We start from the raw sequence: 17,450 nt of genomic DNA, 5'->3' as shown, positions 1-17,450 counted from the left end.
AAAATACAATTGTTGTGCCTTTTTCAGTGAACTTGTTGCTCCATCTATATACTGTGTATGACTAAAAGTCTCATAATGTATGAATGTTTGTATGTTCACGAAATACAGCCAAAACGGTACACGATAGCGCTACAATTTTAGGCCCCCCTTACTCACCATTCACCGTACTTTCTACCGCGAACGGCACAGCGCTCCCACTTGCCGGGCCCATTACCTGTGCGAGCACAGTTGTAGGAGTGTTGCCGGGCCCACTATCCGCGCGTGCGCAGTTGGAGGGTTGCCGGGCCCGCCGCCATTTTCAGATTGCCGTTTTGACTGCCGTCATAACGGGAATGTCTGGCGTCACACTGGGGACCCAAGTATTTTATAGCCCCCCGGGCCCGGCGGCGGTGCACCTGCGCAGTGCGCTCCTGGCCCGTCAGCTGCACCTGCGCAGTTGGGGGAGGGTTGCCGGGCACGGTATCCGTGCGTGCGCAGTTGGGTGAAGGTTTTCGGGCCCGACGCAATTTTCACATCGGGGACCCATGGGTCGTCTAGTATATTAAGAAATATTTATATAATATATGTACCTAGGAAAATCAATAGCTTAGCACTAAGAAAAATAATGCTACATGATCCAATGTGGATTTTACATGGAATACACTATGTTGGAGATTGGATAGGCTGGGATTGTTTACCCTGGAGCAAAAGTGGTTTAGGGGTGACCTTTTAGAGGTTTAGAATATCTGAGGGGATTGCATAGCGCAGATAGTCACAGTCTTTTTCTCAGGGTAAGGGAGTCTAAAACTGGACTACATAGATTTAATGGCGATGGCGGAAAGATTTAAAAGGGACATGTTTTTTGTACAAAGGGTGGTGGGTATATGGAACCAACTGCCAGAGGAGATGGTAGAAACAGATGCAATAACAATGCTTAATAAAAAATGTGGATAGCTACATAGTTTCGAGGAATATGGGTCAAACACAGGTAAGAGGGATTAGTTTAGATAGGCATCTTGGTCGGTGTGGAAGAGTTGAGACGAAGAGCCTAATTGCATGTTCTGTGAATGTATGAATCAATGGACTGTGCATATCTGAATGTAATCCATGCAAGTGTGCCTAATCTTCACCCTGCCTCAGGTATACACCTGAAGAGGTCACTGTACTTGCTCATGAAGACATAAAAAGCTCAAAACACCACACTAGAACTTTCATGGAGCTCTCTCAATACATTACAAGCACAAAGCAGTAGTTTGTTGCTTTTGTTACCTAAAGAGGTACAGCTGATCTGGGAGATCTGTTTGGACTGCAGATTGGTCAAACGCCTTCCAAAATATGACCACCAGGGGTGCCGGGGAGATGGACAGCCCTGCCGGCGGTCTGTTCGTTTTTTCATCTTTTTGTTATTTTTAGCGTTTGTTAAAAGTTTGTTTTAATGTACTTTGGTTTGTTTTATATGGGGGGGAGGGGACCGGGGGAAATTTTTTTTCAAGTTCCTACATTCCCGGAGATGTGATCAATTTTTGGATCGCATTCTCCGGGCTCTGCGGCCTACCATAGCTGGAGGCCTCCTCGGACTGTCGTGAGCCCTACCGCGGGGTGCAAACTTAACATCGGAGCGGATCCCTTGCCTGGGATCGCTCCAACTGTGGCCTGTGGACTTACCATCAAGAGCTCGCAGTCTCGGGAGAGGCCGAGTCAGGACCTCCAACGCCGCAGAAGGTTCGACCAGCCCCGACGCGAGGTTCGATCGCCCGGCACGGGGGAGCTGACAACCCCCCAATGCAGGAGCTGAACGCCTCGACGCGGAGTGCCCGAACGCCGCCGGCTACGGGAGTCAAGACCGTACCGTCAATGGAGGGCTCGAGGTCCCCGACCGAGGAAGAAAAAAAGGAAGGACTTGAAGTTTATTTCGCCCTCCATCACAGTGAGGAATGTGCAGGAGTCACTGTGGTGGATGTTCATGTTAAAATGTGTTTTTGAGTGATCTGTTGCTTTTAATTGTATGGCTCACCTGGCCAGTGAAATTCCTCATATGTTGCAAAACATACTTGGCAAATAAAATATGATTCTGATTCTGAAATTTAAGAGGCATCTTAAACAAACAGTGAGAGTTTTTTGCAGCATTTAGCATCTGAAATGCTCATTCTCTGACTGGAGAGGCTTGACCCGAAACATCACCTATCCACGCTCTCCAGACATGCAGATTAACCAACATCTGCAGTTCTTTGTTGCTACAGGAGACAATCTTATCCACTTTAATAGGATGGAGAGGTGGCAGCACCTCAGGCACAGGGAGAAACCAGAACTGCTGGGTCCCCACGAGTGCAGGTGGTCATTGACTGCACCCATGATGCTAGATAGGATCCTAATAACAAACTAGACCATATTATGCCAAAACCCTGCCCAGTCCATCATCGGCTCTGACCTCCCTTCCATCGAGCGGATCTATCGCAGTCGCTGCCTCAAAAAGGCTGGCAGTATCATCAAGGGCCCACACCATCCTGGCCACACACTCATCTCCCCGCTAGGATGGTATGCCAATAATCAAATGGAGGAGCACAGATAACACACAATATTCCCTGATATTCTGCTTTCCTACACTGATCGTAACATATGAAAGAATAAATCTCAAGTCAAGCCATGAGTGTTTAATTGTCATAGTAATGGTCAATGCAAGCAATGAAATTCTTAATTGCAGCATCATAACAGGAATGTCATTACAATATATATGAACAATATGTAATAAACAAAAAATCCGTACATTAATAACCACAGTACTAATGAAAATATAAACCCAAATATTCATACAACCAAAGACTTCAGAGAAGTTTACAGTAAAGGTTAGTATTGTGTAGTGTTCAAGAGCCTGATGGCTGTTGGAAAGAAGCTATTCTTGAACCTGGTGGTTTTCAGATGCCTATACCTTTTTCCTGATGGTAGGAGTGAAATGAGAGTGTGGCCAGGGTGGTCCTTCATGATGTGTCTCAAGAAGACCTGAAACGTCACTCATCCCTTCTCTCCAGAGCTGCTGCCTGTCCCGCTGAGTTACTCCAGCTTTTTGTGTTTATTTTTGGTCCTTGTTGATATTGGCTGCCTTATTGAGGCAGCACATCCAAGATATTTCTTTGATGGTGGGGAGGTCAGTAGCAGATATTCACCAGGCATTGTCTATCAATCTCTGTAATCTCCTTCGTCCCTGGACGTTCCAGTTGCCGAACCTTGCCGTGATGCAAGCAGTAATATGCTCTCTCGCGCACAGGACCTATTTTACACCCCTCTTTCTGGGTGTGGAAGCACAAGATAATATTTGTCAATATATCGAATCTTCTCAATCTTCTAAACAAAAGGCATTGATGGGCTTTCTTTATGATTGCATCAATGTGATCTTTTTACAGATATGGCTTAGTGAAATATTCTTAGGTTTCCTGCGAAGTAGTATCTCATTTGAAGAAATCTGACCTCCACATAAAATACGCTTTCTGTGGCGCATCTCCAGACTGCAACCTTTAAAATCTTTGAATGCTTTGGACTTGCTGTTCTACTTGACAATGGCTATCCAACAATGTAGCTAATGCAGCAGAGAGCAATGCACATCGCCCTCAGATCGGACTTGCAATAGTTAAGGATGTGCCTGGAGGGACTTGTATTTCAGGCCAGTAAATTCCACACTCACCAGTGATGGGAAATCACTCATGAAACGCCGGGTATGTTTCTTTTTAGACCAAGATAAAATCAACTAGGTCAAGATGCACTGGGGAAGAACTGATGAAACCTGAGTAGCAGTAAAATTATCACATTTCACTCTGTTCACAATAATCGCAAGTGATTCGATGTGTTATCATACTTTATTGCCTTCTCTTGGGTCTCATGGGTCCACTCAGCCCACTTGATATCCCTCTTTGCATATATGCCACTGATAATGACTTCCGTGTTCCATAAGGTGAATTTGGATGTTCTCTCCCTCGCCATTATAGCCTGTGTCCCCTGCATTACTGCCACAAGTGTATGTTGTCGTTCTCCCACACCCTGGGGAGTGTATACTTCTGTGAGGGTACATCTCGCAAGGTGAGATGTCAGAAGCAGCATTCAGTTGAGCCTGGCTCCATTGGAAAATGTGCAGGATCTATTTTACACCCCTCTTTCTGGGTGTAAAAACTATAACTGTTTCAGATTTCATTTTGGCAAATTTCATCAGAATCAGCATTAGTGTTAAATGCAATGACAATTTAACAGACCATAAAAGGCTTCAATCTATTTTTTATGTCCATCTGAGCAAAGTCTGTTCATTATCTATCTTCATAGACAAAAAGAAGTAATCGAAGCAAGCAGCCCAATATCATCTTGCAAATTAATTCATTCTATGTATGTCTCATGACATTTCATCCTAAGTAATGAATGTCATAATGACAGTTTTTACAACGTTCTCAAAGTCCAACTTCGATAGCCATTAATTATCGGAGATGATTTGAAGGTATAGCCTAACGCACTCACGACACACAAAAGACAGCAAAGATGAATCTTCCAGACATCGTTTCTTGATTAATTGCCATGTTATTGAAGTAATACAAAACAAAGAAATAACTCATAACTTTCCGTTCTTAATCGCTGTTCTATTCACGGTCATATAAATCACATAAAAGCTTCTTCTTATAAAGGTATGTCGTCTCATAACATGTGTGTGTCGTGATCATGGTAGAAAACTATTTCCACTCATTCTCCTACACCAAACTGAAACTTCTAATCTGCGAGCCTGTGCCAGACTCCTCTAACAAAAGAACACACCCCCACTATGTATCAAATTCCACCTACAAAAATGCAGGCAGTTAAAAACTAAAACTAAAGATATCAGACATGATAATAATACTGACTTAAGCTTAATGGCTCCTACAAATGTGGTCCTTGAAGCATATGTTAAAACAATCACTAGCATTGTGGCTCAAGATTAGAGAACCTGCAGAAGATTAAGACCATTTTCTCTTTAAAAATGCCTTCACAAATATCATGGATCAAGAACTCGCTGAGTTGTGAAGAGAAAAAGATAGATTTCCATTCTCAAAGTTACTGCAAAAATAGACCTTTGTCTATTATTATTTCCCCCAGCCATGAATTTGTTTTCAGGACAACCAATGTCAAAGGTCCAATCTGCCCCACTCCCCTGATACACATGAAAGATCAGTGCTTGCACTAGCATGAGGCAGCATGGTGGCACAGCGGTAGAGTTGTTCCCTTACAATGCCAGAGACCCAGGTTCAATCCTGATAATGGGTGCGATCTGCACAAAGTTCATACATTCTCTCTGTGACTGTGTGGGTTTTCTCCAGGTGCTCCGGTTTCCTCCCCTACTCCAAAGGTTTGTAGGTTAATTGGCTTCAGTAAAATTGTAAGTGGTCCCCAGTGTGTAGGTTAGTGCTAGTGTATGGGGTGATTGCTGGTCGAGGCGGAATCGGTGAGCTAAAGAGCCTGTTTCCACGCCGTATCTGTAATGCTATCTCTATATCTCATATGAATGGTATTTGGTCAGTTTCCACATATTCATTGTTAAAAATGCTGTCTCATTTGTTTAAAACCACATGCACTTTGCAGAGTATCCGAAGAACACTGCCAGCGAAAACATTGAGGTTAACAATCTGAAATATGAGGAAGGCTGGCTTTCAAACAATAGAAGCTCAAGCAGAGATTGGTATCTGGAATTGACGGAGCATAACAAATATGTGGAAAGATCTCCAAGCTTCAAAATGTGACAGCTAGGATGATGGAAAAGAGGTGTATTGGCAGCTGAGGGTGAGAATTTTCAGAAGATCCCAATTCTAAAAGGGGCTCCACCCTGTTTTATCAAATGCCCTGAATTCCAGTGGTCAGAAACAGGCTAATTATTAGCCAACATTCCTCACTTCAAAGGGTTATGTACAACTCAGGATTAGGCACCACACTCAACAGAGTTCTCTTCTGCTAAGTGCTGGCATGAGTTACAAGGAGGCCTTGCTAAATTCCCAAAGGTGGCTATGACAAACTGTTAAACAGAAACTTAGAAGTCTCTCTCTTCCACCCTTCCTGGACCTTGGAAGATCGAAGGCTATTTTTACCGCACTTATGAAAGATTCAGGCTGATTACTTTGATTCACAGTGGGAACCTAGCCTTAAGATTAATGAGTTCAGTATTTTTTGCAATGAAAATAATCTACCTGCTGTCTTGTGGTACTTCATTGGCATGTGTTAGGTGATAGAATGGTCATTTTATTTTTGCTGGAAAGGCTTACATATAACTTCTTTGATATCAGCCTTAAACCTGAAACATCAGTCCATGATTATTTGCTCAATAATTCCTCGTGGAGTAGCTACCCTTCTTTGACAGGTAAAATGGACCTTGAAATCCCACGGCAATCTCCTGCCACAACTGAAGCTTCAAAGAAAATAACTGGCGGCTTTGATTTTTCAGCCACATATAACTATTTCCACAGGAGTTATGCTGATCAGTTCTCAGTTTATTGCACCCCCACAGACTTTCATAACCGAGCTGAATGCGAGACTGACAATCATAAGGGCGTTTACTCTTTGACATAGAAAGGATAAGCCTGAAAGCAATCATTTTCATTCAGATGTCAAGTAAAAAATTACGACTTTTCTGCAGCACAGAAACTGATTGTAAACCTTTGCAAAATATTTTGGTATGATTTAGTAATTAGAAAACAAGAGATTGCTGGGCTCATCTCCAATTACTATTTATGAAATAATGATGTTTTAGTAATTTATATTTGACCTCACAAATGTGTTTATGCTTGGTCATAAAAATTTAAGAGTCAAGAGCGTCTAATTGTCATCTGTACCGACAACAGAGCAGTGATTTTTTTTATTTGCAAAAGCCATGACCACAATAATATATAATAACAAAACTAATTCAATAAATTAGTCACCATAATACTAGTGCAAAAAATCCATAGTCTTTAATGCAACCAAAACAATCCATAGAAGTTAATTGATGAGGTTAGTGTTGTGTAGTATTCAAAAGTTTGATGGTTATTGGAAAGAAGCTATTCTTTAACCTGCTGGCCACGGTTTTCAGATTCCTATATCTCCTTCCTGATGGTAATAGTGAAATAAGAATGATGCGGGTCTTTGATGCAATTTTGAGGCCTCATCTCCTATAGATCCTTTCAATGGTGTGGAGGTCAGTGCCTATTCGAAGTGCCAACTCAGATTGTAATGTCAGTCAATATACTCTGAACTGTATATCTGTAAGAATTCAAGAGAGTATTTGTCGATATACCGACTCCTCAATCTTCCGTTGAGGCATTAATGGGCTTTCTTTGTGATTGCTTAAATGTATCACTCAATGCTGTTTTCCTTTTAGATTAATAGGTGCCCTACAATTAGATTCAAGTCCTTACATAGAAATATTAAACCAGACCTTCCTTCCTGCTGTTTTACAGCTGAGCTACGAGGCCTGGACTGTAGCATCTTTGATGCAATCCTGCATGGGAAACCCTCTCTCATTTGCCTACTTCCATTGCCCCACCCGCTGTGAATATACACTCACTTATGATAGTCATCAAACAGATAAGCCTCAATGTCTGGATTAGTTGCATTTGATGGGACCATTATGCTCAATATGGACTAGGTAGCAGTGGGCTGCTGCAATCCTTCCAATGAAAATAATGCTTTTGGCGAGGGAAGCCTGAGATTTAGACCTAGGAACGATGAACAATAAAGAAACAGCAACATTTCCAAGGCATTTCCACTGAGACTATATTCAAGAGTGCCAGGTTTTGGAGCCATTTTCAAAGTCCAATCTGCAGCTGGCCATAAAGGCCCGTTACAGCCAACGTCTCCGTCTCCGTTTCTTTCAAGGTTTCACTTAGTTCTGGGGTGTTACTACAGCCAAGACATTGTTTGTTGTTTAACCTTGGACCTATCCAATACTCGCAACTATTTCTTGATATCACATGGGGAGAAATTAATTCCCTGAAAACCACCTTCTGTGATGGTGGGAATTTCAGGAGGAAGCCAAGATGCATCCTCTGCCTGACACTTGAATGCTTCAGCTATCATTGAGGATGAGGAAACCTTTAGAGGCTATTCCTCCCAGTATTTGTTTCCCTGTCCACCACCATTCATATATGACATTTCTGCAGAGCTTTGTGTTGATCTGTTGCCCATGAGATCAGTGACCTCTGCCTATTACATGCTGCTTTTGCTGTTTAGCACACGTGTGGTGTTGTCTTGCAATTTCACCAGGTTGGCACTTGCTTTTTCGACATGAACTTGACTGATGACCTGGATGTTGTCCAAAGGTTAGATTCACATAGCAGGCAAAAAGCAACGAATGCCCCCTCGACTACAACAAGCAAGTGTTGTCAGTCCTGCTCAAGCCGTTTAGTCCAGATTGGACTGCATCATTTTGAGACCAATTGTTAGTGTAATTGAACCTGTAATTTAAATCATATCCACGTACACCCTGGCCTCATTCATATCTCCCAGCAGACTTGTAAATTCAGCTCACATTGCATTGGTCCATGGACCTGGCTGGGTGGAGGCAGGGGAGATGGTAATACTCAAGCCAAAACTGGTAGAATCTACCTCGTAAGAGATTTAGCCCTATCTGGCACCATCTCATGGTAGTGCAATGGTTGTGAGCATCAGGCACACGTCCTGAAGTTACAGCAAGATGCCCGCAAGAACCATGAGACATGAAAGTGAATTGAGGAAAAACTGGAACTGGCTGGAGTGCATTGTACCAGTAAGATACAAACGAGCTGAATGGCCTTCTTCTTCAGTATGCCCTTGATCTGTATTGTAATCTTACAGTCATTTTATGGCCTTTTGGTCCCATGTTTAGTGTATGCGGGAAAGCAAAACAAGCTGAAGATCTCTATAGATCCAAGTGACATGAATAAGGTGCTGAAGAGGAACCATTATCAATAAAAACTATTGAAGACAACATGCCCAGTATGAGCTGAGCAAAATCCTTCAGTCTTGATGGATACCAAGAATGGATATTGGCTTGTTCAACTTGACAGGAAGAATTTGTTTCGAATAACTTCCAATACATCTTTTGGGAAATATTGGAGGGGCACCCATGAGCAAAAATTCCAATAAATCAAATTAAAGATGATAATACAGCCAGTTATATGCGACTTCATGGACCAAAAAAGCTGACATAACTCACAGATGCCTCAGATAAGTTTATAAAAACAGCAACCATGCAAGATGGGCAACCAATAGCACACGCATGAGGAGCCCTGATTGTTACCCAGACATGATATACTCTGAAGAAGGGTCTCGACCAGAAACATCACCCATTCCTTCTCTCCAGAGATGCTGTTACTCCAGCATTTTGTGTCTACCTTCGATTTAAACCAGCATCTGCAGTTCTTTTCTACACATGATACACTCAAATTGTAAAGTAGCTGTTGCCTGCTACATGTGGGCTTGAAATATTGAACCTGTATCCACATTGGAAGTAAAAACTATGCAGACAGATCACATACCTTAAAGTGATTGTAATGAATCTCCAGTAAGCTTAAAGGATATATGATACTCAGAATGTCTTACTATCTAGATGAACAACACAGACACTCTTCCATCTGTATCTTACTACAGAAAAGACAGATTGTAGACACATGGAACTGCAGATGCTGGTTTACACTGACGATAGACACAGAATGCTGGAATAGGGTCTCAGAGGGGCAGGCAGCATCTCTGGAGAGAGGGAATGGGTGATGTTTCGGGTTGAGACCCTTCTTCAGACTGAGAATTAGGGGAGAAGGAGTCATAGAGATATGGAAAGGGTAAGGTGTGAAAACACAGATCAAAGGGGGTGATCAAGGAAAATGTAGAATGGTTCATTGTTAGCTGTGGATAATCCTTCTCTCTAGAGATGCCGCCTGTCCCGCTGAGTTACTCCAGCATTCTGTGTCAATCTTTGGTGTAGACACAATGGAATTGGAGAAGGTGAATATGCTGAAGGATCCCACTATTGCAAAGCAGTTTATGGAGAAGCCACAGTAAGGCACATCACTTCATATTACCTCAATTAAGGCACATCAATTCAGTATTGTCTCCAATTGTCCTGACCCTGATGGTAAAATAAACAGCCGGAGCTCTCAAACAGTCCTTCCCTGTACTTCCACATTCTGGATGAGTTCTATATTTCTCAGAGGCGAGAGAGTAGTGGTCTCAAAGTCCTCGAAGAGAAATGCACATCCAGCCTGGGAACGAAGGGCAGTTTGTGGGAAAACTCATGAAGCACTGTACTGCCCAAGGATAAACACAGAAATCAAAGACTATACAAAATTGTGATGGTTGCAGATCTATGGACATACCCAGCAGAGGGAACCTATGCGTGGACATTGGGGGGTTCAATAGACCTCTTCATAGCTGAGGCTTAAAAACCACTTGGTGATTGTCAATTGTTTTGCAACTTACAGAACAATGTGTAGATCAAGTTACTGAAACCTCAAGTACTTGAAAGCCCGGAATGTGGCCACCCTCCATCTTGGAAATGCCGTCGACTGAAAAGTTTGACTTATTATTTATTCAAACACATCCTCAGATGTCCCTTACAAGCTGAAGAGTAATTTTGTCAGATGTTGTGTTTCGGGCAAGGTTGCAACAGGCAATGGCCCCGAATTTGCTGCAGGTGAGTGGTCAAAGTTAGTGGCTAGGTGGCAATTGACCCATAGAATATCATCTCCGCACCATATAGAATCCTACCAGAGAAAGCTGTAAGAACTGCCAAGTCACTTCTGAGAAAGGGAAAGCAAGAGTAAATAGACACATGGATCATGAAAATATATCAATGCCCGTCCCAAATGATCTGTCGAACCGGAACAACATTGCCAACAGCTGCAACATTACTGAAGCATGAACTTCCAGCTGGAATGTGTGATGGGAGGGAGGAAGAGAGGGACAGAAAGGAGGTCACGATCCAAGTTAAAAACAATTATCTGGGACTGACCCATGACACCAACAAGAACGAAGGCAGAAAGTTGCACTCATCAAGGAACGAGTACAGTCCTGTGAAGGAAAAGGCCAGGGAAAATGCCACATGCCAAATGGAATAGGAATCATCTGAAAAAAGCTGCAGGAAAGGTGCAGAAAATTAAGGCCAACGAGCAGCTAAAATGGGATGCGCCACATCTCTCATCCAGACCATAATGAACAGTAGCCAGTGATGTCTAGAAATGGGGGAGTTTTTCTCCAGCACCGAGGAGAGAATTGCTCTTGACTGGGGTGAACTGTGGATTTTACACTGGAGTAGAAATGTATACATTACCACCGGGTGGTGCCGTCAGCGATGGCAGCCTCGCCAACAGTCTGTGTTTTTTTGTCTATTTTCTTATTTTTAGTGTGTTTTAAAAGTGTGTGTTAATGTTCTCTGGTTTGTTTTATGTGAGGAGTAGGGGAGGGGTCGAGGGAAACTTTTTTTCAATCTCTTACCTTGCTGGAGATGCGATTGCATCAGGGGGGAATCTCAGCTCCCCGCGCCGGGCGATCTACCCCGGGTCGGGGCTGATCGAAACTTTCTGCGACTGGAGCTTCCCGACATCGGTCTCTACCCGAGACTGCGAGCTCGTCGATGTTGGAATCCGTAGGCCGCAGTTGGAGCATTGATCCCAGGCAAGCGATCGCAGGCTCCGATGGTAAGTCCACGTCCCCGCAGTGGGGATCAAAGTCAGTCCTGAGCAAGGCCGCCATGCATGATGTTATGATGTTAGGCTGCAGAGTGACCAGAGATACGATCCGGAAAACAATCGCATCTCCAGCAAGGTAAGAGATTGAAAAAAAGTTTCCCTCGACCCCTCCCCTACTCCTCACATAAAACATACGGGGGGTGATTAGTGTGTGTGGGGGGGTGATTAGTATATGTACGACACTTCCCCCCCCCCCCCCCGTAACTGCGCGTTGAGGGGACGGGACCCAACGGGTCCCACTTGGTCTAGTATATATATATTCAATTAAATTCAATTAAATTCAACTTTATTGTCATTGCACAAATACGAGTACAGGTACAACGAAGTGCAGTTTAGCGTCTGGTCATAGTGCAAGATAGTAGAAATAAAATTAAAAATACAAAATAAAAATACAAATAAAAATAAAAATACTGGTTAACAATGTGTGGACTGTGGATGAATTAAACTGGTACATAGGCAAATAAATGTATACAAATGGGAGAGTCTAAAGATAGCTAGCGACGGGACTGTGAGTTCAGCAGTGTAATGGTGTTATTGAAAAAGCTGTTCCTCAGCCTGCTTGTGTGAGACCTGAGGCTCCTGTACTGCCTCCCTGATGGGAGGAGGGCAAATGGTTAGGGTGAGAGGGGTCCTTGATGATTTTCCCGGCCCGTCTCAGACACCGTTTGCAGTGGAGGGCATCCATGGCAGGGAGCGGGGCACCGATGATGTGCTGAGCGGTTTTCACCACCCGTTGCAGCGCCTTCCTGTCAGCTGTTGTGCAGCTGCTGTACCATACCGTGAAGCAGGTGGTCAGGATGCTTTCAGTGGTACAGCAGTAGAAGTTGGACAGGATCTGGGGGGACAGGTGAGCTTTCTTAAGCCTCCTCAGAAAGTAAAGGCGCTGCTGCGCCTTTTTGATCAGTTTGGTGGTATTGAGGGACCAGGACAGATCCTCTGAGATATTTACCCCGAGGAATTTGTAGTCGGAGACGCGCTCCACCTCAGTCCCGTTTATGTGGATGGGGGTATGTCTGCCACCTCAGGTCTTCCTGAAATCAACGATGATTTCCTTTGTCTTCTTAGAGTTGAGGACGAGGTTATTATTGGCACACCAGGCTGCCAGGTTCTGGACCTCATCCCTATAGGCTATATATATGTATATGTGTGTGTGTGTGTGTGTGTGTGTATATAACTGAACTTTTTTTTTGTTGTTTATCATATTGTTTACAGTGTACTATGTTTATATATTCTGTTGTGCTGCAGCAAGTAAGAATGTAATTGTTCTATCTGGGCCATATGACAATAAAACACTCTTGACGCTTCACTAGTGTGTGGGGAGTAGATGAGAAAGTGGGATAACATAGAACTAATGTGTGAAAGGGCGATCGATGGCCAGAGTGGATTCACTGTGCCCAAGGGCCTGTTTCCATGCTGTATATCTAAACTAAATAAACAAAATTAGAAATGACATTCAGTGGGACACTTATAAGCCCCATATTTTGGCTGAGTGTAACCAAAATCAAGCCTCACTTCATCCATCACATTAAGCTTTCCAAAAAGCAGTTAAAAGCAAAACTCCAACTTTCTAAACGGTGAAGGGAATAGGAAAATGTAGTGGCCACACACACACTGAAGAAAATAAATAGACAGAGACACAAGAGACTGCAGATGCTGGCATCTTGGGCAAAAAGCAAACAGTTGGAGGAACTGAGTGGGTCAGGCACCAGCTGTGGAGGGTGCGGACAGTTTTGGGTTGGGTGCCCTTCGTTGTAGTTAAGCATTTAGATCTGTCGATTAAGCCTTCAAGAATGATTTTTATGCTGAAAAATGTGGTGGCTCCTCTTGTCTTTCATTTACGTCATTGAGAGAGAGTCATTCCAAAAAGATATATGCAAAGTACTCTTTAAGGGATTGACTTTTGTCTGACTATTGAACTAGTTTCCAGTTCAGTTCCTGCCTGCTGTTTACTAAAACTTAAAACTACTTGCTCCTGAGCACCTTCCCGAGCTACCATTCCCTTCATAATTAATGTCTCTGTCAAGTCTGACCTAATAATCAGGCCTACCTTTTAAATCTTACTCTATTTTAGTTTAGTTTGGAGATACAACGTGGAAACAAGTTCTTCGGCCCACCAAGTCCTCGCCGATATCCTACACACTAGGAACAATTTACAGAAACCAATTAACCTACAAACCTATATATCTTTGGAAGGTGGGAGGAAACCGGAGCACCCGGAGAAAACCCACATGGGCACAGGGAGAATGTACAAACTCCGTACAGACAGCACCCGTAGTCAGGATCGAACCCTGGTCTCTGGTGCTGTAAGGCAGCAATTCTACCGCTGTGCCACTGTGCTGCCCCATTCTTGCTCATGTTCCTGCTCGTAGTATTGAACTATATAGATAGTACTGGGAGAGCCCTGAGGTATATATCCCCGAGCCTGGGTACAATAAAGCCATAATGTTGTGGTGAGGCTCAATATTTTATTCTTGTGAAACGGATTATATAATTGTCCATTGTTAGTATGTTCAGGGTGCTTGCAAGCAACTCACATTTTTTGCACACTTGGATTGTTTTCTGTGGATCGTCAGAAGCTGAGGGGACACAGAGGTTTATAAAATTATGAGGGGCAAGGATAGGGGAGACAATCAGAATCCACTTCCCAGGGTGGAAATGGTAAAGAAATGGTAAAGGGCATTGCTTTAAGGTGAGAGAGGCAGAGTTTAAAGAAGATGTGTAGAGGAACTTTTTTACACAGTATTGGTTGTCTGGGACCAGCTGCCAGGGATGGTGGAGGAGGCAGATACGATAGTGGCATTTAAGAAGCTTTTGGATAGGGACATGGATATTCAGGGAATGGAAGGAAATGGATCACATGCAGGCATAGTGATCTTTTAAATCTTACTCTATTTTAGTTTAGTTTGGAGATACAGCATGGAAACAGACTAAGATTTTACTTGGCATTAAACTGATTAGTAATTTGGCATTAAACTGATTAGTAATTTGATTGATTAGTAAGGGTGTGAGGGGTTATGGGGAGAAGGCAGGAGAATGGGGTCGAGAGGGAAAGATAGATCAGCCATGATTGAATGGCAGAGTAGACTTGATGAGCCAAATGGCCTAATTCTGCCCCTGTAACTCATGAACTTATGAACTATGAAAATATGTTTGGTGTGTGTATTGTGGGCCGAAAATGTAATATTTCACGTTATTCCCCAAATGAACAAACCGTGATATATTTGGGCGGTTGAATTTGCAGAGTTAATTCTATTATTTAGTCGCTTCTTTTATCATTGCAGATGAAAATTGCAGGGACATGTACTTCAACTGTAATGTTGTGGTCCAAGCCAGACTCTGTGTCTATACATACTACAAGACAGCGTGCTGTGCATCCTGTGCCAAGGCCAGAAGAAGAGCTGCCCAACTCAGAAGGAGATAACTGCCCTTTCTCAACAACCAGACTCCCTCACAGATCGTGATGCAGTAACATTAACCGTAGGAGCACTTGCAGACTCTACTGTGTTGACAACATCATAATTGCAACAAAAAAGATGGTCAAATTTAGTCAGATGCGGCTAGTTTATAAAGAGGAAATATACTGTATAGTATTAATATAATCTTACACCATTTTCATGCTGGTCTTTGGTCAAAATACTGATTTTCTTGTTAATTTACTGTTTTAGAAATATGAAATGCATTCTACAAATGAACAAAATGTATTCATAATAGGTTTTTGGGGGATCTCCCTTTGCAGAAGAAACAACTACAAGCATTTGCATTGAACTCTTTTATTGAAATTTAGTCCTGTTGAAGTACCAGGGACCAAATCTAAGAAAGGGGATTCAATGGGCACAATTACTACATTGCATATTTAATACAGCGCAAGAAAAATCTCAAATTTTAAAAGGCTGGTTAGAGAAAGCATGCATCACATTTCAAGAACCTCTTTCTTTTCCTTGGCCAAATTTCATCTTTAGTATAGTTCTCAATTCAAGGTTCATCTGTAGATTTATTTTTAATTTACTGATAAACAATTTGTTCACATGATATTAATGCAGCATCTTACAAATATTGACGTGAATTGTGCCACTAAGGCAATGTTTCCAACTCTTATACAGTAGAATTCACTTCTCTAGCTTCATGTGCTCATTCCATCTATTAGCGTTTAACGTCCTATCTGGACGTTCATCAGAAGATTACTAACATTGGCTTGCAATTACTTTGTCAGGATCAATAAGTTCAGTTGGAGACGGAGCTGACAGATGTTGGAACCAAACCTCCCACTGTTTACAAAACCATTCAAAAAATGAAGTGATCAAATGGTTTCCTTGCTCATTCTTCCATGCATTTATTGAATTGCGAAATGTTGTAGGAAGTGAGATATAAAAGCTAATGATTACTTAATTTAAAACCAATGTCTCTGGTGAAGTCATATTTGGGATTGAAAATGTCCCCTTTTTTTCATCCTTGTGGCACTTTATATCCCATAGTCCATTCTCCACCATTACCCTGACTTTGTTCATGTGCACAAGAGTTTTAATGCTGTAATTAAACTGTCAACCATGTAGTAAGTCCCCTCCTGATGTCCATCTCCACAGTATATGATTTCTTCAACCAAAACCCATGTTGCTGATACATCAACACTCCCATTATGCCATTCAATGGTTATCTGACCAGTTGCACTATTGCAGCTTTTATTTACCTTGGTTGAGAAATGTTTTATATCATTTGTTATAACTCCACAACTTTGCATTAAATCTGAAGAAGGAGATTAGAAAAAAATGAGCAACATCCCCAGCGAGAGATATTATATTAGGGAATAAAGTCGTACCAGAGACATTAATCATATTCTTTAAGTCTGTCTTCACAGTTGGAAATTAATTGCAAAATCTATAGTGCAAGCCAGAGATAGAAGAAAATATTATTTGTAATAAAATAGTACAAGAAAAATGAATGAACTAAAAACAAGCAGTTCCCTGGACACGATGGCCAATATCGTGGGGTTTTAGAAAACATGTTAGATATTTAGAATCGTAGAGTTAGACATAGACACAGGACCTTTGCCCATCACTACAATACTGACTTTTCGGCCCAAGATATGGTTCTATCTTTCAGAATTCCCTGACTTTTGGAGTGATTCCCAAAGATTGGAAAATAGCAAACATAATCTCACTTATTGTGAAAGGAGGGCAAAATAAAGCAAAATTACAGTCCAGTATATGTGATGCCAATAGTAAGGAGAATGCTCAAGTTTTTCATTAGGGGCAATAATAACAACACCTTCATTCTTCATGTGATTTCATGGTCAATGTGGATTTATGAGAAGTAAATTGTATTTGATTCATGTGTTAGAACTTTTTGAGTTTGTAAATAATGGGGGTTAATAAAGGGAAATCAGTGGACATGATGTGTTTGGATTTTCAAAACGCTTTGGATAATGCGCCACATAAGAAGTTCTTACACAACATTTTCCTCATTGATCTGGACATAATGTACAGCGGAGAGTGAGAATTGGTCAACAGAAAACAACATCATTTTAAGGTTGGCAATGTGAAATTTATGATATACTGCAAAGATCATTGTAATTGCCTTAGCTGCTTCCAGCAACTTGAATGAGAATAGAGACACAAGGAAGTGCAGAAACAAGGAACAGCAGAGGCTGATTAACATGCAAAAGGACACAAACTGATGGAGTTACTCAGCAGGTCAGGCAGCATCTCTGGAGGACATGGATAGGAGACATTTCAGGTCAAGACCCTTCTTCAGAACTTTTGTAGGGGGTGGGGGAGAAGAAAG

At 42.2% G+C, this 17,450-nt stretch overlaps 1 protein-coding gene across 4 annotated transcripts in view; it reads left to right on the top strand.

Annotated features, from left to right (window-relative positions):
* thsd4 (thrombospondin type 1 domain containing 4) overlaps positions 1–17,056 on the top strand; it is a 558,240-nt gene extending 541,184 nt beyond the window's left edge. For all 4 annotated transcript variants that reach the window (XM_033021503.1, XM_033021512.1, XM_033021494.1 and 1 more), the window contains exon 19: positions 14,954–17,056. In XM_033021503.1, the coding sequence (XP_032877394.1) occupies positions 14,954–15,093 (140 nt within the window). In that variant the 3' untranslated portion in view covers positions 15,094–17,056. The remainder of the gene's footprint in view (positions 1–14,953) is intronic.
* Positions 17,057–17,450: the final 394 nt, after the last annotated feature.

The sequence above is a fragment of the Amblyraja radiata genome, chromosome 1, assembly GCF_010909765.2.
Source record: "Amblyraja radiata isolate CabotCenter1 chromosome 1, sAmbRad1.1.pri, whole genome shotgun sequence".
NCBI classification, from domain to species: domain Eukaryota; kingdom Metazoa; phylum Chordata; class Chondrichthyes; order Rajiformes; family Rajidae; genus Amblyraja; species Amblyraja radiata.
This window is presented reverse-complemented; position numbering and strand designations above follow the sequence as displayed.